The sequence below is a fragment of the Sorex araneus genome, chromosome 1, assembly GCF_027595985.1.
Source record: "Sorex araneus isolate mSorAra2 chromosome 1, mSorAra2.pri, whole genome shotgun sequence".
NCBI classification, from domain to species: domain Eukaryota; kingdom Metazoa; phylum Chordata; class Mammalia; order Eulipotyphla; family Soricidae; genus Sorex; species Sorex araneus.
In genome coordinates, this window is record NC_073302.1 from 339,046,894 (window position 1) to 339,068,770 (window position 21,877).

Sequence of the window (21,877 nt, forward strand, 5' to 3'; positions counted from 1 at the left end):
GATTATAATTTGCCTTCTTTAATCTATGCAATTGTTTGAGGTGACTAGGGATTTTCTCATTTGTTTTATGATGGAATAAAATGTCAGTGATCTGTTTTGAGAGAATACTGGTTTACAATGTAAATATACTCTCTAATGGTTCAGTGGCACCATCCCCACCACCCCTCAACCAGTGATCAAGACCTGTCAGCACTCCTGAGATCAGAGTCCAAGGGTTTACTTTCGTTGGCCCCTAGTCCTTTATTTTTTATTTTTTGGGTTTTGAGCCACACTGGCAGTACTCAAGGTTCACTCCTGGCTCTGTGCTCAGGGCTCACTCCTGGTGGGCTTGGGGTCAAAATGGGATGCCGAGGATCAAACCCAGGTCCACCACGTGCAAGGCAAACAGTTACCCACTGTGCCATTGCCCAGCCCCCAAGACACTGCTCCCTTTATTTATCCCATTTGGTCTGTTTCCTGAGGGGAACCAATCCCAGCTGTATGAACGACTCTATGTCAGGGACCCCTCTAGGGGGTGCTGGGGATTAACCCCGTGGGAGCACCCCACCCACTGTACTGTTGCTCCGGCCCCTCCCTTTCTTTTGTACCGCAGTAACCATGTCACAGGGAACTGTGTGAAGCCCGGTGCATGCCCAGTGAGCCCTCCTACTGACCCTCCCTGAAGTCCAGCTCCCCCCATCGCACCTGAAACCGGGCTGGAGAGAAAGGTCCGGTTTCAATCCTAAGCACTGCTCGCTCCCCCGAGCACAGGGCCAGCAGCCCGAGCCCCTCTGGGGGGTGGAAGCAACCCAAGTATTAACCGGCAAAGTGCTCACTTCCCCTGCCTCTACTTTGTGACAGGAAAATATAAGCTAGAGACTGGGCATGCAACGTACACATTCACTTGTCACCTCGCAGATCCAGGGTCAGGCGCCCAATGACCGAGCTCATGGTGGCACGAAGCAGGCCCAGGCCCCACCCCAGCATGGCCACGGTCCCTGAGCACAGAACAGGGTCTCCTGAGCACTGCCGCACGGGGCCCGAACACCGCCCTCTCCTTCAAAAACCATTTCACCTGTTTTCCCTCTGTACAGCAGCACCCTCATCTTAGAAGGACCTCCGGCTCGCTCTTCAAGCCGTGTTCTCCTCTGAACACCACCTTGCCCGTCTGGAGCTTGGAGACCCTTTTGGGTTTCTGCCACCCCCGGCAGGCTGTGGGCTTACTCCTGCAATCCTGCGGGGCCCGAGGGGCCATATGGGGTGTGAGGGATCAAACCCTGGTCGGTTCCATGCAAGGCAAGTACCCTTCCCCGTCCCCATTTCCCACATTGTGTCTCCTCACATCTTTATTTTTTCCTTTTGGGTCACACCCAGCGATACACAGGGGTTACTCCTGGCTCTGCACTCAGGAATCACCCCTGGCGGTGCTCGGGGGACCATATGGGATGCTGGGAATCAAACCAGGGTCGGCGGCGTGCAAGGCAAAGGCCCTACCCGCTGTGCTATTGCTCCAGCCCCTCCTCACATCTAAGTTTTTTTTTTTTTTTGCTTTTTGGGTCACACCTGGCGATGTACAGAGGTTACTCCTGGCTCTGAACTCAGGAATTACACCTGGTGGTGCTCAGGGAACCATATGGGATGCTGGGATTTGAACCCGGGTTGGCTGAATGCAAGGCAAACACCATACCCTCTGTGCTATTGCTCCAGCCCCTCTAAGCAAGTTTTGATGAGTAAAAATGACCTTGCTTCACTTAAAAAAAAAAAAAAGAAAAGAAAATGTCTCCAACTCTGAGGATCCAGAGGCTTATAACCAAATCAGCTGTGAGTGAACAGGCGTGGTGCTTAGGGGTGAATGACAGGACTTAGCCTGCATTTGCACGGTTAGGCTTCCTATTCAAAGGCAGCAACTGAAAAAAGCACTGGGTCACTTGTTAGAAAACAATTAGCCAAAGCTACCATTGTTAAACTACGATAATCATTCAAAATTTGGTGAAATTTAGGCACACCTTGGAGGCAGCGATAGCAGTGGGTAAGGTGCTTTCCTTGCAGCTGGCTGAGCGGGCTTGGCCCCCTCCCCACTCCGTAAAGTTCCCGAGCAGTGCCAAGCACGACCCCTGAGTGCAGAGCCAGGAGTAAGCTCTGTGCACTGCCAGGTGTGGCCCAAAATTAAAACTTTTAAAGAAAAACATTTGGTCAACCTCCAATGAGTCAACAGGCATGATTTGCGGTGAATTTGGCACAAATTAACTATCTCACGGTGAGCCAGTCTACAAAGGGAGGTAAAGGGCAGGACGCTGGGAAGCAGGTGGCCGACCCGGGCCCCATCCCAAGCTCAGATCTCCGAGCAGAGTCTGGAGTAAGCCTGGGCACAGCTCGTGTGCCCCCCCCCCCAAAAAAAAAAAACAAAAAAGGGAAATAAAAGAAGCCTCAGCATGGCAGTTGCTCAGTTCAACTTTATCAGAAGACTGGCTGCGGGCGGGATGAGCATGGAGTCTGAGAGGAAGTCAAGACTGAGGAAGTCCTTTCTCTGGCCCATCGAGGAACCATCTGCAGATTTCTGACGCTGCTGGTCTAACACGGCCTTTGTGTGCCCACCCCATCCCACCCTGCCACCTCTTGGGGCCAGCACTGTGGGGGGCACCGTGGGTCAGGGCGTCTCACTCACACACTTGGTGTCAGTACTCCGAAACCCACTCAGTCCTGGCGACTGCAAAGGCTGGCAAGGCAGGAAGCCTACACTGATCACCAGCTTGCTCACACAGGGGACTGGAGGGCGGCCGGGAGACTTTTTTTTTGTTTTTTTGGGTCACACCCAGCAATGCTCAGGGCTGACTCCTGGCTCTAGCACTCAGGAATCACTCCTGACGGTGCTCAGGGGACCATATGGGATACTGGGAATTGAACTCAGGTCGGCCGCTGCAAGGCAAATGCCCTACCCGCTGTGCTATCAGCCCCGGGAGACCTTTCCAACTGGTTCGCTTCCTTGAGAATCTGACTTCTGTAGCTGTAAGCGGGTCCTGGGCTGGCGGGGGAAAGTGGAGCGACAATAGGAACGGGCTGAGCTGCAATCCTGTCACTGGCTCCCTACTCAGACAGCCCACCCTTCCAACAGTCGGGGAGAAACCTGGCCGGAAGGGGAAGCAAAGTGCCATGCCAACTTGGAGACAAGTTTTATTGGGGAAGTTCCTGGTGGTAAAGCTGCGAGCACGCTCCTTCAGTCAGTTCCACAGCCCAGCAGCTGCAGAGATGCCAGTGTCGAGTCTGCTGTACAATCAAGAACACAAGCCCCACCCTGGGAAAGCGTCTCGGCATGGTCTGCATGGGCAGCCACTGACCTCAACTGTCCTCACTGTCCACCACCTCCTGGAGTCAGGCTGGTGACATCACTGAGCACTGAAGGACACGACTTTCCGAGATGGTCTGGACAAGCAGCTTCACACCTTAGAAGATGCAGTAACACAAGTCCCAAGAGGCGGGGCAGGTGGCACACAGCACCAGTCTTACAGGGGACTTGGGCAGGCGGGAACAAGGGCAGCAGGTGTTGGCAAAGGGCACACAGAAAGAGCAGCTGCAGGAGTGAGGAGTGCTGGGGGCAGGCGCTGTCCCGCCTTGAACGTGCCCCATCCGGGTTGTGCTGCATCTTCCAGAACATATCTGCAGCATTCCACCACCGCCCACCCAGGCCACCCCGTTCCCCAGAGTCCGGTCGGCAAAGCAGGGAAGAGTCCCGGTCAGGGTTCCCAGGGCGGGCTCCGCCTGCCGTCCACTTCCGTCTCCACGTGATACAGGACATCGGCCAGGGTGTGCTCCACCACGGCACCCCAGCCCATGTCACTCATCTGGGGGAGGAAGAAGAGAGGGAGTCGGTGAGGGCGCGACCACAGCACCAAGTAAGAGGACAGACCGTCAGTGTCAGCCTTACTTACAGGGCGGCAAGTGAGGTCCTTTGGAGGAAACTTGAAGCATGGTCCAAAGTTAATGGAAACCTGGATCAGATCAATTAAAGCAGAAATAGTAAAGAGAACAAAACAGTGAAAAGGTTATGGGGCCAGGAAGAGAATCCAGTGGATAGGGCGTTTGTTGGCACACAACAGACATGGGATCCCTGGCACCTCATATGGTCCCCTGAGCACAGCCAGGAATGATTCCTGAGTGCAGAGCCAGGAGTAACCCCCGAGCATTGCCACACGTGGCCCAAAAACAAAAGAAGAAAAGAAAAAGAAAACAGTGAAAAAGTTAATATAGACACAGTACATTTCTCTCTCCAAATGAAGCCTCAGAGGCTGCGAGTGAGTGCCTTGCATATGAAAGGCCTGGGGAGCCAGCCAGCGGGATCCCCAGAGCGTGAATCAGGATGCAGGCACCTCCCCCGTAATAAAATGTCAGGGAGAGAGCTCCAAGGGCGGGCATGCGGGAACAGCCCCCCCGCATGGAGCACTGCTGGGTACACTTCCCCCAACCAGAACCCTACGAGGCTGTGCCATCCCTCCTCTCCTGCACCCTACCTTGAAAACCCAAATAAAGGGCCCCAGAGAGAGGGCGGCCGCCAGTGGAGGTACGCACCGTGCAGCTCTTGTACAGCGAGATGGCGGGGAAGTACACCCCCTCGAAGATGTCTTTGTAAGCCACGCCCTGATTGACGCCATTTTTATAGAATATTATCTGAAACAAGAACCATGGTTTTACTTAAACATTTTAATACAAGATGGGGCCAGAGAGAGTACACCAGGCTGGGCATTTGCCTTGCAAGCAGCTGACCTGGGTTCGGCAAACATCTACCCGCTGTACTATTGTTCTGGCCCCTTGAACCTATTTTCATGTACTATTTTCGCTGGTACATAATACTATGTACTACTTATCTTTAGTCTTAAGATTTGTGCTCTTGGGGCTGGAGTGATAGCAAAGTGGTGGGGTGTTTGCCTTGCATGCGGCCGGCCCGGGTTCGATTCCCAGCATCCCATATGGTCCCGCAAGCACCGCCAAGAGTAATTCCTGAGTGCATGAGCCAGGAGTAACCCCTGTGTATCGCCGGGTGTGACCCAAAAAGGAAAAAAAAAAGATTTGTGCTCTTTCCAAGATCCTACGCTACTCACACCAGAGAGTTCTATTATTACACGCTACACTGCATTTATAAAATTTCCTTTGGGGTCTGGGGCCAGAGAGATACTACACTGGTAGGGTGCTTGCCTTGCAGTTTTGATTTCCAGCATTTCATATGGTCCCCTGAGCCCAGGAGTAACTTCTGAGTATTGAGTCAGGAATAAACCCTGAGCATCGCCAGATGTGGCCCAAAAACCCAAAACCAATCTTCATCTGGGACCTGAGTGATACTACAGTGAACAGGCTCAGGTTTGACCCTGGCACCCCAAATAGTCCCCTGAGCCCCAGCAGGAACGATCCCTGAGGGAGATTCAGGAGCAAGCCCTGAGCACTGCTGGGTGTGGCCCCAAACAAACAAAACAACTAAAAAATAAAAACCCATTGCTCTCCCGTGGGTTCCTCTGAACCGCACCCATCTGTTTGTCTCCTCTCCTTGCAGCAAGTTCGCTCTTCTGCATTTTTCTTCTTTTCTTTTTCTTTTTGCTTTTTGGGTCACACCCAGCGATGCTCAGGGGTTACTCCTGGCTTTGCACTCAGCAATTACTCCTGGCGGTGCTTGGGGGACCATATGGGATGCCAGGGATCGAACCCGGGTCAGCCGCGTGCAAGGCAAACGCCCTCCCCACTGTGCTATCGCTCTGGCCCCTCTTCTGCATTTTTCTTTTGAAAAATCTGGGTAGGATTTTCTGTCAAAGGTTCTCAGTCTCTGGAGTGGAGAGACGGGTCAACAGACTCCGTGCATATTTTGTTTGTAAGAGGCCTGAGGTCAATCCCTGGCCCCGCATGGCCCCCTGAACACTGCAGGGGGCAGCTCATGAACAGAGCCAGAACAACCCTGAGCACAACTGTTGTGGGCAAACATCTTGCTCCTAAATTCTCCTTTCCTACCTCTTTCCTTAATGTTCTCTTCACCACTACATATTCTCTTAACCAATATACATGGACTTCAGAAAAAGTTACTCCCCTTAAAACAGTCACTGCTTTTCGCCTCTATCCTCCACAGAGCTACTGTTTCCTTTTACCATTTTTTCCTTAAAATCAACTGGCACCATAGGTTTTCTACATCGACATTCACTTCTGTGTCTGCAGTGGTGATGGCCCAGCACTTCTGTGAAAGTATTTCCAGCCCAAAACTTTCCACCTCTCTTCTACTCTTAGTCTGAGTGGCCAGTCCAGATGTGCCATCTCTGAGTTATGATATCAGTACGTGTTCCCAACAGCCCTGGGGAAGGAAGGCAGGGAAAGTTCCAGAGACACCCAATGAACTAGTGGGTCCTGTGGCCTCCAGATCACACACAGCAAGGCCAGCATCCTCGCAGCCTGGTGCTCCTCCCGTCTACCGTTCCGACCATCTCTTAAAGTTTTTCTCATTGGACCACTGTTTTAGCTTCAAGAATGTTCCCAAAAGAACACTTGTCACTCACTGCTGGGCTGCCACCCAGTGCCAGAGAAAGAACACACCACAGGCGGTGGCAAACAGCTGGTTAGCAGGAAGCGCTTCCTTCCCGCGGACCCCGTGCCTCTCCTTGTCTGTTAGTCGGCCCGATCTTCAGGGACTTGCAGCTCTGGTGTTTTTAACAACTGGGACTCACCTCACTATGTGGAGTCTGTTTTAGGCTCTTCTCTGCCTTATCCACAAAGTCTTTTTCCTCAAAATATAGGTAACTCTTGAACTTTATCAATGCCTAAGGAAACAGCAGAACCCAGGAGAAGAGAGTATTAAAGCATTAGCTACACCATCACGGAGGGAGAAGGAAGACCCTGGGCCCTACAGCAGCAACTCTAAGACCTCTGCAGCTAACACCCCAGGGTCTACAGCACACACGTGCCGCTTACAGAGCACCTGAGGTGGGGCTGGAGAGAACAGTGGTAATGCGCTCGCGCCGCACAACCCAGGTTCTATTCCCAGCACCCCCTGTGGACCCCAGAGCACTCTCAGAACTGACTCCTGAGTACAGGGCCAGCAGTAACCCGAGTATTGCCAGCTCTGGCCCCCAAACCAAACCAAAAAGTCCCTGCCGCTGGGACCTGAATGACAGGATAGGGGTGAAAGCACTGTCCTGCGTGCAGCCCACCCCGGTCCCACCTGTGACACCATCTCCCAGCATTGCCAGGTAAAGTCTGGGAAGCCCCAGAGACCCGAGCAGCAGCATCCCCTCAGAGCCACTCAGCTGGCTGGGAGCTGCCAGATGGTGGCTCAAAGCAGGGAGTGCATGTCTCACACGCGGGAGCCCCAGTTTCAATACCCAGCACCCACGGTCCCCTGAGCATGCTCAGAAGTAGCCTGAGAACCCTGGGGTGAAGCAGGAGTCACAGCAGGCGAGGTGCCGGGCTCTGCTCAGACACTGGCTCAGGGTCTTCTGACTCGGACACAGGTGAAAATGTTCGGAAGAGGCACAACACGGCAGAGGCTGAGAGTGGGTGCAGGAGTCAGGTGCTGGCTGGCGACAACCCAGGTCTGATGCCCAGCACCAGTCGAGCCAGGGCACCCTGACTCTGCCAGGTGCGGCCCACTCTGCTCCCCTAAAGAACAACGGCTGTGGGCACAGCTGCCGGCCGCAGGCCTCCGGGGCCAGCCAGCCCGTCATTCTCTGCAGGCTCCATCTCCAGAAATACACGAACCCCGGGAACCTGCCAGTGCACCCCAAACACCAAAACATGAAACAGGCCAAGAATCGCCGAGACAAACTCACCTTGTCTTTGTACGTGTCAGGCAGAGACCTGGCAGTCTCTGTGTCTTCAGGAAGATTGATGTAGAACCCCAGGACGTCTCCCTGCCCATAGCCGGACGAGTAGTGTTTGCCAATAGATTGGTGAAACTTGGTCCCTTTTTTGCTCCGCCAAGAATAGCTAAATTTATCATAACCTAAGGGAGCCTGAAGGTTACCTGCCCCAATTAAAAAAAGATATAAAAGCAAGTCAATTCTGGTTTGCGAATAAAAGGCTATTTTTAATTCTGTAATTTTTTTTGTTTTGTTTTGTTTTGGGGTCACTCCTGGCATTGCACAGGGCTTACTCCTGTATCATGTACTCAGGAATTACTCCTGGCGGTGCTCAAGGGACAATATGGCATGCTAGGAATCAAACTCAGGTTGACCGCATGCAAGGCAAACATCCTACCTACTGTGCTATTGCTCCAGCTCCTAATCTTGTAAATTTTATAAAATTGCTAAAAGTCTATTTCTTTTTGGGACACACCTGGCGATGCACAGGGGTTACTCCTGGCTCTGCACTCAGGAGTTACTCCTGGCGGTGCTCAGGGGACCATATGGGATGCTGGGATTCGAACCCGGGTCGGCCACGTGCAAGGCAAACGCCCTACCCGCTGTGCTATCGCTCCAGCCCCTAAAAGTCTATTTCTTATAGACAAAGAATAACAGTGGCCAGAAAAATAATACAGCAGGCATCTGCCTCACACGAGGTGGACCTGGGTTCACCCAGAAACCACACCCGGAAACGACGCCCTGAGCAGAGGCAGAAGGAAGCACTGCATGGTGGGGCCCAGAACAAAACAAAGACCACAAATTTTCTAGGAACTGCAGTGTGCTCCATGGTAGAGCTAGGGAAGATCCCTCTAACACACACACACGCACACGCGCGCACACACACACACACACACACACGCACGCGCACACGCACGTGCGCACGCACACACACATGCACGGATGCACACACGCCTCTACACCCACCAGCATGCCCCAGAGTCCTGCATCTACCACCCGCCTCTAGCACGGGCACAGGCACCCTCCAGCTCACCTAAGGGCTGGGACCACCCCAGCCGGGCAGCAGTGTCGGGCGGCATCTCGTCCACGGTGATCTCAAAGTACCAGGCGCCCTTCCGCACCCCGTGAGAAGCCCGAACCATGGAGTAGCCCTTCTCTCCAACCACAGTCAGCCGGTCATCAGAGATCTTTAACTGGGGAGCTGCAGTGACAGGGAAAAACGCAGTCGGAAACGGATGAATCTGCAGAAACTGGGAGACAAATGCCACGAAAATGGGTCCCTTCTGCTCCAGGAAAACAAGACAAAACCCAAAGGGACAAGGCTACGAATCTAAAGTCAGGCCAGGAATTTGAAATATGAATTCAGGCAGCCACAGACATGAGAGTGGGGAGGCAGCTGCTTTGCACGTGGCCAACCTAGGTCCGACCCTCGGCATCCCAAATGACCCCGTGAGCGCTGCCGGGAATGGCCCAAAAACAAAACTGTAGCACTGTAGCACTATCGTCCCATTGTTCGTTGATTTGCCTGAGCAGGCACCAGTAACGCCTCCATTGTGAGACTTGTTGTTACTGTTTTTGGTATATCAAATGCACCACGGGTAGCTTGCCAGGCTCTGCTGTGCAGGCGCGATACTCTCAGTAGCTTGCCAGGCTCTCCGAGAGGACAAAGGAATCAAACCCGGGTCGACCGCGTGCAAGGCAAACACCCTACTCACTGTGCTATCACTCCAGTCCAAGAGCAAAACTAAAAGGGGCGGGAGCAATAGTACAGTAGGTAGGGCGTTTAGTATTGTACTGAAGACAACAGTACAAGGGTAACTCTAGCATGCGGCTGACCTGGGTTTGATTCCCAGCATCCCATATGGTCCTCTGAGCACTGCCAGGGGTGATTCCTGAGTGCAGAGCCAAGAGTAACCCCTGTCCATTGCCAGGTGTGACCCAAAGAGAAAAAACAAAACAAAACAAAAACCTAAAATTAAAAAAAAAATTAAAATTAAATAAAATATGAATTCAGGAATCTCTCAACCTCAGACACAGCATAAGGGGCTGAGGGATGCAACTCAATGGCAGAGTATATGTCTCACGTGTATAACTTCAGTTCAACCCCACCCCCCAAATTAACCAGCAGACTTGACTCTTCAGTTGAAAACTGACTTTTAATTTCATACTTTCAAAAACAGCAGTCCTCAGGGTCAGGCAAGAAGGTCCAGGGGGTAAGAAGTTTCCCATGGATCCTGCTGACCCTGGTTCAAATGCTAAGCACCACAGAGCCAGGAAGTCCTTGAGCAATGCTAGGTGTGGCCCCAAATCCCAAATACATAAATAATGCATTTCTCAGTGGTACATATAGCGCAAAGGGTCAGAACAACGCTTTGCACGCATGAACCCCAGGTTTGGCCCCCAAGTGCCAAGAGTACACTGCCCCCGAGATTAACCCTCATGTGCCCTTCACTCATTTCCATAAATGCCAACAAAACATAGAGCCAGGATAAAACTATCAAACCTAGAAGATGAATATTATAATGCGATGAACGCAGCCGTAACATTTTCAAATTAATGTTATGTTTTCAAATGGCCAGTTTCCTGGGTGAGGAGCCAGGAGAGCCCACAGCTCGCTCAGCGGTCACGTGCAGGCGAGTGAGGCGGCTCTCCCTGTCTGAAGAGCAGGCCCCCAGCGGGCAGTGGTCCGTCTCTGCCCTTGAGGCCTCTGGCCAGGCCTGAGGCAATGCTGTGCCTCCTGATGCTTAATATGAGAAAGTGCACATCAAAACTGCTCTACCCGTTTTGCGGGTCACACCCAGTGGTGCTCAGGCTCACTCTTGGCGGTTCTGGGTGTAGTGGGTAATGGGATAAACTGACTTGTACGCGTGCAAAGCAAGGACCTTACCTGCTGAACTATTTCTCAAGCAGCTTTTGTTTCTGTTTTGGGGTCACACCTAGCAGTGCTCAGGGGAATACTCCCAGCATGCTCAGGGCACCACGGGCTGACTACATAAACCAGACGGAGAGTCGACATTCCAGCCCATGGCCATCCCCATGGCCCCTAAATTCTGATTCTTCGGTTAAGAAGGAACTGAGTGGGCCGGTCACTGTGAAGTTACCATCTTTTCTTGGTGATCATTATTTTGGGCAAGATAAACAGATACTGAGACAATCAAGGCTAAGTGATCATGGATTCATGCTTTCCAAAGTGGGCAACCCACCCCCAGGTCACAGCATGAACAGGCAGAGGAGGAGGTAAGGCGAAATGGGGTGGGCTATTCTTGTTCAATGAAAGCAAACTGACTCAGGAGGAGCGTGAGGGCAGAGAAGATGGCAGCAGGTGCCAGAGCTGGCAGGGGGCAGCAATCCGGGCAGCACCTGGTGCTCTGAACAGTGGGGCTGATAGGCCCTGTGGGAATGTTCTAAGTGCCCTTTAACTCTGTCCTCTCAGCGTGGCTGTAAGTGGAACTGAGCTGGCACTGGGCAGACCACCGGCCAGAGAGGATTAGTGAAGATGGGGGCAGCGCTGTGGGCTCTGGAGCACTGATAGCAGCACTCTTGGGTGGACAAACAGTGAGTGGAGCGTGCGTCCCGGGTTCCCTGCCACTCACCGCCCCTGGCAGGGGGTCATAGCAGCCATCGTGCCCCAGGTCAGCCCTCGCATCTTATGGAGGAAACTCTCCCTGAGCAGCAACTGATGGAGACCAGACCCACCGGGGCAGAGAGGAGCCCCCTCAGGCCCTGCTGGACTGCGGGGACCAGACCCACCAGGGCAGAGAGGAGCCCCCTCAGGCCCTGCTGAACTGGGGAGACCAGATCCACAGGAGGCAGAGAGGAGCCCCCTCAGGCCCTGCTGGACTGGGGAGACCAGACCCACAGGGGGCAGAGAGGAGCCCCCCTCAGGCCCTGCTGGACTGGGGAGACCAGACCCACAGGGGGCAGAGAGGAGCCCCCCTCAGGCCCTGCTGGACTGGGGAGACCAGACCCACAGGGGGCAGAGAGGAGCCCCCTCAGGCCCTGCTGGACTGGGGAGACCAGACCCACAGGGGGCAGAGAGGAGCCCCCTCAGGCCCTGCTGGACTGGGGAGAGCAGACCCACAGGGGGCAGAGAGGAGCCCCCTCAGGCCCTGCTGGACTGGGGAGAGCAGACCCACAGGGGGCAGAGAGGAGCCCCCTCAGGCCCTGCTGAACTGGGGAGAGCAGACCCACAGGGGGCAGAGAGGAACCCCCTCAGGCCCTGCTGGACTGGGGAGAGCAGACCCACAGGGGGCAGAGAGGAGCCCCCTCAGGCCCTGCTGAACTGGGGAGAGCAGACCCACAGGGGGCAGAGAGGAGCCCCCCTCAGGCCCTGCTGGACTGGCCACCCGCCCAAAGCGTCGAGCCATGGACAAGAGCTGCCCTGGCCCCGTTCCTGAGCCTGCCAGAGCTGCAGCTACCATCACCAGTGGGGCCCCCCAGGCACAAGACAAGAGTACCCACCGGCAGCCTGATATCCTCCAGCTGCCCGATGCCCCCAAATTGCCGCCATGCCTTGGCCAGAAGCCAACAACTCAGGACCAAGATTCCCAAGAAATTAAAACTGTCAAAATTGAGGTACATGGGAGCCACACCCACAAGCCACCTCCAACCCGGCCTTGAAGCTCATCTACTGACCCTGCTCCAGAATCTCTGAATCTCATCAATCTTCCTGGACCCACACGTGGCTGAATTTTTTTTTTTCTGGGTCACCACCCAGTTAAAAAACGCTACTCCAACTGTACCTTTGAACACCCTGAACAAACTTGATGACTACTTAGTGTAGGGAGCCATTTTACAAGCCTGGCTCTTATCTTCTAGTCAAGCGAAGGCTTACTTGGGATTCCTGTAACAAGGTTGCCACTGCTGACCTTACTGATCTTATCATTTCACCATTTGTCTCTCACTAGCCAATGCCCATGCCTGATCTGCATTTTACTACTGTTCCTATGGGGGTCCAAGCATGCATACTATACCACCTCCTCCCAGCAGAAAGGTATAAGTATTGTAACTGCAGTAAAATAAACTCTCTGTCTCTCTCCTCCTCCTTCTGGCTCTGCGTCTGTTCATTCGGCTGCATCCCCTCCTTAGCCCCACGAAGGGTCCTCCCTGCTGGACAGGATGGGACCACCACAACTTAGTACTTGTACTGCAAACCATAATGCACTGTTGGATTATAGTTCAAAGCATTTCAGGTTTAACACTGGGTTGTCCTTTCTCCTTCTGCAGGGAGCTTAGGTTAACTGAGTTACACCCCCCACAGTAAAGCCATCCATTAAGCTTAATCTAGGGTATGGATAAAAGCCTGTATCTCTGTGTTCATACAAAATGACTAGAAATATTATTAAGAAAGAAATTTAATATGGACTGTTTAAATGGACTCCAGTAAAGGAAAGGAGAAAGCAATGTGCCCTTAGACAGAATTCCGCCCTTGGGCAGACCCCCTAGCGGGGATCTGGAGTGCTGGAGCCCCTAGATGAGATTCTGTCCCTGCATGGGTCTCCTAGAAGCTCCCCCTGGCGGGGCTTCACCTCTGTTCACTGTCTACAATGTTCAACCACACCTACAAGTAACTGCAACCTCAACCCTTCATGATTTCTAATTACTGCTGAGAGATCTGAAGAAATGGCCACTGCTTACCAACCACTAATTACCAGTCTGTGGCCCCTGTTCCTCCATCAGCCGGGGGTGGGGGGTGGGGAGTGGGGATGGTTATTGGTCCCAAACCCACCAGGGGACCCCAGGTCACCACAGGACGGTGACACCAATGACAACAATGCACAAAAACAAAGAGAAGAAAAGAGCCTGGCAGGAGGCAGGCTGCAGGCTGTGTAATGGTCTGTCACACAGTGATCGAATTAGAAAAAATTACTAAGTAAAAGAAAAAAACAGGGGCTGGAGAGATAGCACAGCGGGTAGGGCGTTTGCCTTGCACGCGGCCGACCCGGGTTCAAATCCCAGCATCCCATATGGTCCCCTGAGCATGGCCAGGGGTGATTCCTGAGTGCAGAGCCAGGAGTAAGCCCTGTGCATTGCCAGGTGTGACCCAAAAAGCAAAAAAAAACAAACCAAAACAAAAAAAAACAAAAGAACTCCAACAACCAACTTCCAGTAATAACTTTTGGTAATAGTAGATCAATGTTTGAGAACTTCTGACCTAGATGATAGCAAGAAATTATGTTTAAGCTTTAGGCCTCGACAGAGAGCTAGTACAGCAGGTAAGCTACTGGCCCACCACTCAGCAGACCCAGGTTCAATCCCCAATAGCCCACATGGTTCTCTAAACTCTGCCAGGAGTGAACCCTGAGCACAGAGCCGGGAGTAAGCTCTAAGTACTACTGGTGTGGCCCAAAAACAAAACAGACAAAAAGAATTTTCAAGAGCAGAGTGATAGTACAGCAGGTCAGCAGGTAGGTGCTTGCCTTGCACACACTGACCCAGGTTCAACCTGGGGTACCAGATATGGTTCCCCAAACATCTTGAGTGCAGAGCTAGGAGTAAGACCAGAGCACTGCTGGGTGTGGCTCAAAAATAAAACAAACAGGGCTAAAGCAATAGCACAGTGAGTAGGGTGTTTGCCTTGCAAGAGGCCAACCCGGGTTTGATTCCCAGCATCCCATATGGTCCCCTGAGCACCGCCAGGAGTAATTCCTGAGTGTAGAGCCAGGAGTAACCCCTGTGCATCGCCAGATGTGACCCAAAAAGCAAAATAATAATAGTAACAACAACAACAATAATAACAATATAAAACAAATGATATTGCTTTCATAAACTTGCTTTTTTTTTTTTTGAGGTGCTAGAATCTCACAAACACTAACCATGTCTCTGGACCTACAATATTAACTTTAAAAAAGTATTTATGGGGACTGAAGCGATAGTATAGCAGGTAGGGCGTTTGCCTTGCACGCGGCTGACCCAGGTTCAATTCCCAGCATCCCATATGGTCCCCCAAGCACCGCCAGGAGTAATTCCTCAGTGCATGAACCAGGAGTAACCCCTGAACACCACCAGGTGTGACCCAAAACGAAGAAAAAAAAAAAGTATTTATGTAGAGGCTAGAGAGAGTACAGAGGTTAAGGTGTGTTTAGTCCACAAATCCTGTTTCGAGTGATTCCTGAGCATTGCTGGGTGTGGCGAAAAAGAGAGAAATTTGTTTTTAACTATCCCTCCAGCCCCTGGAGTGACTTTTTTTTTTTTTTTGCAGCTTTACTTTAAATTTAAAATAGTTTTGATCCTTTATACAGATCTAGGAGTAGTCCCCAAGCCTGCCGAGTGTGGCTCAAATGCTCTCCTTCAAACTCAGTTCAAAATAAGTAAGATATATAAAGTGGTTTATGTGACATGTATACGTAATTCTACACTGGAAGGAAATAACAACAGTAGTTCAAGGTAACACTAGTCCCAACACAAACATCAGCGCTTTTTCCGAAGGGCTGGAGAGACTGCAGTGGGTTGGGGACTGCCCTGCACAGCTCAGCTGGGTCTTGCCCCACCAGCAGTGATTCCTGAGCAGAGCCAAGAGGAAGCCCTAAGCGCTGCCAGGCGTAGCCCCCCACCAAAAAAAAAAAAAAAAGTAATAGCCCAGAAACTTTTTTTTTCTCTCATAGGCTGGAGAGATAAGATGGGAAACCAGGCGTTTGTCCTGCACCCCGCCAAGCCCAGCTGCTACCCTAGATACCACACGTGGTCGCCCGAGAACTGCAGAGCCAGGAGCCACCACAAGGTGTGAACCCCACCCCCGCCAAATCCAAGAGAAATCCAAGTAAGACCTTACGTACCTCGATCATGTAGGGCTAACAAAACCCGTTCATACAGGCAGGCTCTGTACAGGTCGCCAGGGATAGGTTTCCCTGCCCAACAGTCGAGCTCCAGCTTCTCCGGGTCAGGGGCATGGGGGTCGGGCTCCGCCAGAATATACCGGTAGCCGTCCTTGTTAAATGGGTGCTCCAAGGGGTAGCCATGAGGGGGCAGGCGCTGGGCAGAAAACAAAGGATCACTGTAGAAAGAAACACAAGAACAAATCAAGAATGAAAACTCTCTAGTCCAGTGCTTCAGCTCTATTTTTTACAAAGGCCAGAACAGTATAGCGGGCAGGGTGCTCGCCTTGCACGCAGCCAACCCGGGGAGTGATCCCCAGCCCCTGGCAGCTTATATGGTCCCCTGGGCTCCACCAGAAGTAATTCTTCAGTCAGTGAAGAGCCAGGAGTAACAACCCTTGAGCATCACTCGGCATGACCCCAAAAAAAAACACACAAAAAAGAAGAACAACAAAAAAGATGAAAAAAGGCAAAAAGAACATCCTTGGGGCTGGAGCAACAGTACAGGGTTTGTCTTGCACAAAGCCAGTCTGGGTTTGCTCCTCAACACCTCTAAAGAGCCCCCAAGCCCTCCCGAAAGGGGTTCCTGGGCACAGAGTGGGGGCTAAGCTCCGAGCACAGTCAAATGCGCCCCAAAACAAAACAAAAAAAGAATGGCCTCACTTAAATGACTTCACAAATGTTTTCCTTAATTCAAATGGCTCCTCCTGCCCTCTGCAGGCGTAACAGGGAAACGCAAAGGATTAGCTTTATTCGAGTGCTGCACTGACCTGCTCTCACAGGAACATGAAACCAGAAACCTTAACTGGGTAGTGGGGGTGGGAAAAATGAACCAGGCAATTTCCACTAGGACATTTATTATTATACATGGAATGATCAGACACTCAAGAGATAGGAGCATGGGGCTGGAGTGATAGCACAGCGGGTAGGGCGTTTGCCTTGCACGCGGCCGACCCGGGTTCGAATCCCAGCATCCCATATGGTCCCCTGAGCACCGCCAGGGGTGATTCCTGAGTGCATGAGCCAGGAGTGACCCCTGTGCATCGCCAGGTGTGACCCAAAAAGCAAAAAAAAAAAAAAAAAAAAAAAAAAAGAGATAGGAGCATTCACTATCTGCTATAGTCTAAGAAATGACTGATGTTTGGGCTGGAGACACAGTACAGCGGGTGGGGTGCTTGCTCTGGCAGGGCCAACTGGCCTGTTAGCGCACGATGCCTCAGCCCTGCCGGTAGTGATCCCCAAGTACTAGCAGGTACGGCCCCCAAACCACCCTCCCCTAAAAGAAAAGGAAAGAGGAAATGTATTGCTTTTATTACCTCAGTAATACTGAAGAAGGGAACAGACATGAAGTCCAGAGAGAAAGTTAAAGATTTGAAACTTTTCGCCTTCTCCAGATGGAGCCCCGGTGACACTGAGCTCCAGTATGTGGGACTGCAACATCTCTCCAAAATGTGTGGGGGCACTGGAACGGGGCGGCGCCAGCCCAGTCTCCAGCCCACCCTGCTGAGGAAGTCACGCCCTCAATCCGACCTCGGTGCCATTTTGCCGCCACAGTCAGCAGCAAGAACCCGGGCCGGCAGCACCGCAAGCCGGAGAATGCTCCAGACCCAAGACCGGGCCAACAACATCGGGACACCAGACAGAGAAGGTGCAGAGTCCCCGCCTTCTCCAGATGGAGTCCGGGCGACACCGAGTTTCTACTGACACGGCTCCGGTTTGTGGGACTGGGATATTTCTCCAAACCTTTCTTGATATCCAAAGAAAGCGCTCAGGAACGGCTCCGCCACCCCTGAGCGGCCATTATACCAGAGGCACAGAAACCCAGAGGCTGCTGGCAGCTACACTCATGGATTCTGAACTAAACTACGGTCCTGTGCAGCCCCGGGAGGGAAAGGGTTTTTGTCCTCATCCTTTTCCCCTCTCGGCAGCATGGCAATCACCACCGTTTAGTGCCAACTGGACAGAGAGGTAGGAGCTTGCAATGATGGGACGCATGGGGAATCTCGTGATGGAGGGAAGGGGGCAGAACCGGCCCGGCTTCCTGCCCAAATGAGACCCCAGCGGCCTCTCACGAACAGCTCCCGAGCTCCTGAACAGCCATGATCCCAGAGGCACACAAACCAATCTTGGAATGCAGCGGCTGCTGGCAGAAATACCTCAGGACTTAATACCAGAATCCCAAAACTAGAGGGCCAATTTCACGACCGTGCAACATCATATGCTCTTTGTTATCGACAACAGAAAACATATGATCTAATGATGCCATTCCGACAGGTCTGACTGTTGAGGGGAAAAGTCCAAATAATGATAGTGAGTTTTCGGTCAAAAATTGAATGTTATCAAAGCAATGAGTTAATTGAAAATCATCTGCCACACAGGCAGAGGGGGAGAGGGAGGGCCTCTGGGGTTCCTGGTGGTGGATCAAGTGCACTGGTGAAGGGATGGGTGTTTGATCATTGTATGACTGAGACTTTTTTTTTTTGCTTTTTGGGTCACACCTGGCGATGCTCAGGGGTTCCTCCTGGCTCTGCACTCAGGAATTACCCCTGGCTGTGCTCAGGGGACCATATGGGATGCTGAGAATCGAACCCGGGCTGGCCGCTGCAAGGCAAACGCCCTACCCGCTATGCTATCACTCCAGCCCCTGTATGACTAAGACTTGATCCTGAAAGCCCTGTAACTGTTCTCACAGTGTCTCAATTAAAAAGCATAAAATAAAATATATTTTTTTTAAAAATTTGAAATTTTTATTTATTTTTTAAATGTTGGCCCATACCTGGCAGTGCTTACTCAGGGCTGACTCCGGGCTCTGTGTTCAGGGCTCGCTCCTGGCAGTGCTCACGACACTCGCGGAGGTCTCAGACTACTAAAACTCTGAACGAACTATAGAACTTGTTCTATTCCCTCTTTTTCTATCTTTTCTTAAGACGCCTTAACAGACTTTACTTCCCAACCGTATCACAGGAGTACTGCCCAGTAAAATAAGTCTTCAAAACACTGCCAAGTTTGGGGCAAGAGCAACAGTACAAGGCAGGGCACTTGTCACGCATGCTGCCAACTGGGTTCAATCCTTGCACCACATGTGAACCCGAGCCCGAGCAGGACTGACTCTGAAGCACAGGACCAGGAGTAAGCCCTGAGCACCGCTGGGTATGGCCCCCCAAAAAAGAAAAAAGTAAAGTGTCATGAAGTTTGAGAAAGATTAATATAGAATGAATTTGGGGGGTTGGTTGCTTGGGGCTTGCTCCTGCAGTGCCGGGGGCTAACGGCTGCGCCGGAGATCTCTCCAGCCTCCGGCCAGGCCTCAGCCTCAGACATGAGAGACTCGAAGGGGACAACAGTCCTCCCTTATCCTCAGGAGATATGTTCCAAGTCCTGGTCAGATGCCTGAGAATTCAGACTGTACCCAATCTAAGAGCCATCACACTTTCTCTAAGTACAGACAGGCCTATCTATGCTAGCTTCAGTTTACAAAGCAGGCTCTGTGAGACCTAGTATAAAGGGCCGGAGTGACAGGACACAGGCAGGGAACTTGCCCGTCACATCAACCTCGGTTTGGTCCCCAGCACCCAATATGAACCCTCAGCACCTCCAGGAGTAACTCCTGAACACAGAGCCAAGAGGAGCCCCTGAGCAGCCAGGTGTGGCCCCCAACCAACCAAACAAAACAACCCCCCAAAAGGTCTGATAAAATACACCAATAATTAAGCAGAACATCTATAACAATACCCGGCGATTAAAATGTGATGCCAGGGCAGGAGAGAGTTCAGCTGGCAGGGCAGCTGCTATGCACCCCTGCCCAGGCCCCAGAACCACACACAGCACCTGAGGAATGATCCCTGTGCACGGCTGGGTGTGGCTCTAAGCCCCCCACCAAAAGTAAAAAAAAATAGTAATTTTTTTGGGTCACACCCGGCGATGCACAGGGGTAACTCCTGGCTTTGCACTCAGGAATTACTCCTGGAGGTGCTCAGGGAATCATATGCTGGGAATCGAACCCGGGTTGGCTGCGTGCAAGGCAAATACCTACCAACTGTACTATCGCTTCAGCCCCCAAAATAATAAAATTTGAAAATGACATTTACAGGCCAGAGTGGCATTCCTGCAGCACAGCACTTGCCTTGCATGATGAACATACCTGAGTGATTCCTAACACCCCATGTGATCCCCTGAGCCCCACTTCCTCTGAGTGATGCCCAAGCACAGATGCCCTGAGCAACACCAGGTCTGACCCAAAAACAAAAAACAAAACAAACTAAGCTTTATTGAACCCCTTTAAAATGAAAACAAACTGAAAATTCCTCCAAAATTAAAAAAATCATAGAAACCTCTCAAAAAACATGTACTGAAACTGCCCCCAACATACTTATTTTAAGATACAACAAAAACAAAAAAAAACTTTTTAAACACCAACAAATAAGTTACACAACTATGGGTTTCTCAAAATCTACTATATTATTAAAATATTGTATTATATTTACATATTCAAAAAAATTGGGGGAGGTCACACCTGGTGATGCTCAGGGGTTACTCCTAGCTCTGCACTCAGGAAGCACTTCTGGCAGTGTTCAGGGAACCATATGTGATGCCTGGGATCAAACCTGGGCCAACTCCGTGCAAGGCAGATGCCCTCCCCAATGTACCAGCACTTCAGCCCACATATTCTAAATATTAACTCACCAGTGGTGCTCAAAACTAGCTTCGGGAAGAGGTTGGGGAAGAGCCTATGGTACGGGTAGGACCCAATCCTAGCATGCAGAGCGCTGCTCCAGTCCTTTTGGGCTCTCTCCTGTCTCCCGGGAGAGAGTCTCCCCAGGCCCAGAAAATACTCAAACAGGGGCCAGAGTGGTAAGAAAGCAGGTAGAGTGCTGGCCTCGCACACAGCCAGCCCGGCTTCCCCAACAATCCAGGTGGGCTCCTGAGCACAGAGCCAGGAGTAAGCACTGAGCATCACCAGGTGTGGCCCCAGAACCAAATCAAGAAATGTTCAAAGCAGTGGGTGCTCTGCCTACCTCCGAGCCTTCTTGGTGGTCCCCGTGGTTCCTCCGTCCTGCTGTTTGCGCTTCGCTCCTCTTCCTTTCCCACTGCTTCCTGCAGTAACTCCCCCTTCAGAGAGAAGGCACATCACTTTCGATGGGCTGAGGCGGCAGCACCTTGTGGGCACTGAAATTCCAGGGGACTACCACTCCCAACATGCATTTGTGTGACACACAAGTAGCTCGAGTACCAGGCTGTGTTGCGTTTCTGCCCGTCCTCTCTTAATGAGCTACAAGGACTAGATGCCTTTCTGAGGATGTGACACAAATGCAGTTTCACTCACTCAGACTGCAAACTCCCAGCTGAGAACAACTGTGTTATTTTTGCAACAACTGCGTTATTTTGCAAATCAACACAAACATCCACAGAGAGAGGATCCTCACTGCAGTGGATGCTCACACTTGCTGGAGCTGCGCAGCGAGTCTCAGCAACGTGAGGACAATGTCTGCCAACGCACTGGACTCCCCAACAGGACAAGGTACGTCAAACACTGAATACAACAACGGAAGAAGGAAAAAGGTGTTTCTCTCCAGTGCTCGAGGCAGCGAAGGGGATTCTGCCAGGCAGTGCAGTGTTGGGCGTGCTCCACCTGTGCTCGGCAGCATCCTCCCAACCGCAACAATGTACACAGTTCATACAAAACGAACTTAGCAGGGCCACGTGTAGTACAAGTAGGGCATTGACTGCACACAGCGACCCAAACCCGGTGCCTCATCATCGCTCCCCAGGCCCTGCCGGAACACAGAGCAAAAAGCACAAGTCCTCAGCACTGCCAGGTGTGTGTGGGAAAAAAACCCAAAAAGTTTAACTGTAAAATGAAGCCAGGAGGAATACTACTACCATCTTGTATATTTCTGAAGTAGTTACTCTAAAATTTTTGTTTATTTGCAATTCCTCTCAGTGAGTTCATCTTTGTCCCCCTCTTCCAGAAACGTCCTTAAACTGCAGGAAAACACCTTTATGTTGAACAACTGCAGAGGGTACTGCATCTTAGTTTGGGGCAAGCTTGGAAATGACCAGCAGTTTTGCTTCAATAAAAAAGAATCAAGACGCCAAGGGCAGGTCATATTCTGCACACGCAGGACCAGACTTAAGCAATTTCTTTTTATGACCATAGCAGGCATTATTCACAAAATGCTGCAGTGAGTATCTCTAAGTTTTTTACCTTAGTTAAAATGATGATGATGATGATGATGATGATAATAATAATAATAATAATTTTAA

General features: G+C 51.6%; 1 protein-coding gene across 3 annotated transcripts in view; it reads right to left on the reverse strand.

The window, feature by feature from the left end:
* Positions 1-2,412: 2,412 nt before the first annotated feature.
* Positions 2,413-21,877, reverse strand: part of ASH2L (ASH2 like, histone lysine methyltransferase complex subunit) — a 32,697-nt gene continuing 13,232 nt past the window's right edge. For all 3 annotated transcript variants that reach the window (XM_055138140.1, XM_055138150.1, XM_055138157.1), the window contains 8 exons: positions 20,629-20,722; positions 15,578-15,795; positions 8,836-9,003; positions 7,773-7,966; positions 6,672-6,764; positions 4,543-4,641; positions 3,906-3,965; positions 2,413-3,818 (listed from right to left, as the gene is read on the reverse strand). In XM_055138140.1, the coding sequence (XP_054994115.1) occupies positions 3,711-3,818; positions 3,906-3,965; positions 4,543-4,641; positions 6,672-6,764; positions 7,773-7,966; positions 8,836-9,003; positions 15,578-15,795; positions 20,629-20,722 (1,034 nt within the window). In that variant the 3' untranslated portion in view covers positions 2,413-3,710. The remainder of the gene's footprint in view (positions 3,819-3,905; positions 3,966-4,542; positions 4,642-6,671; positions 6,765-7,772; positions 7,967-8,835; positions 9,004-15,577; positions 15,796-20,628; positions 20,723-21,877) is intronic.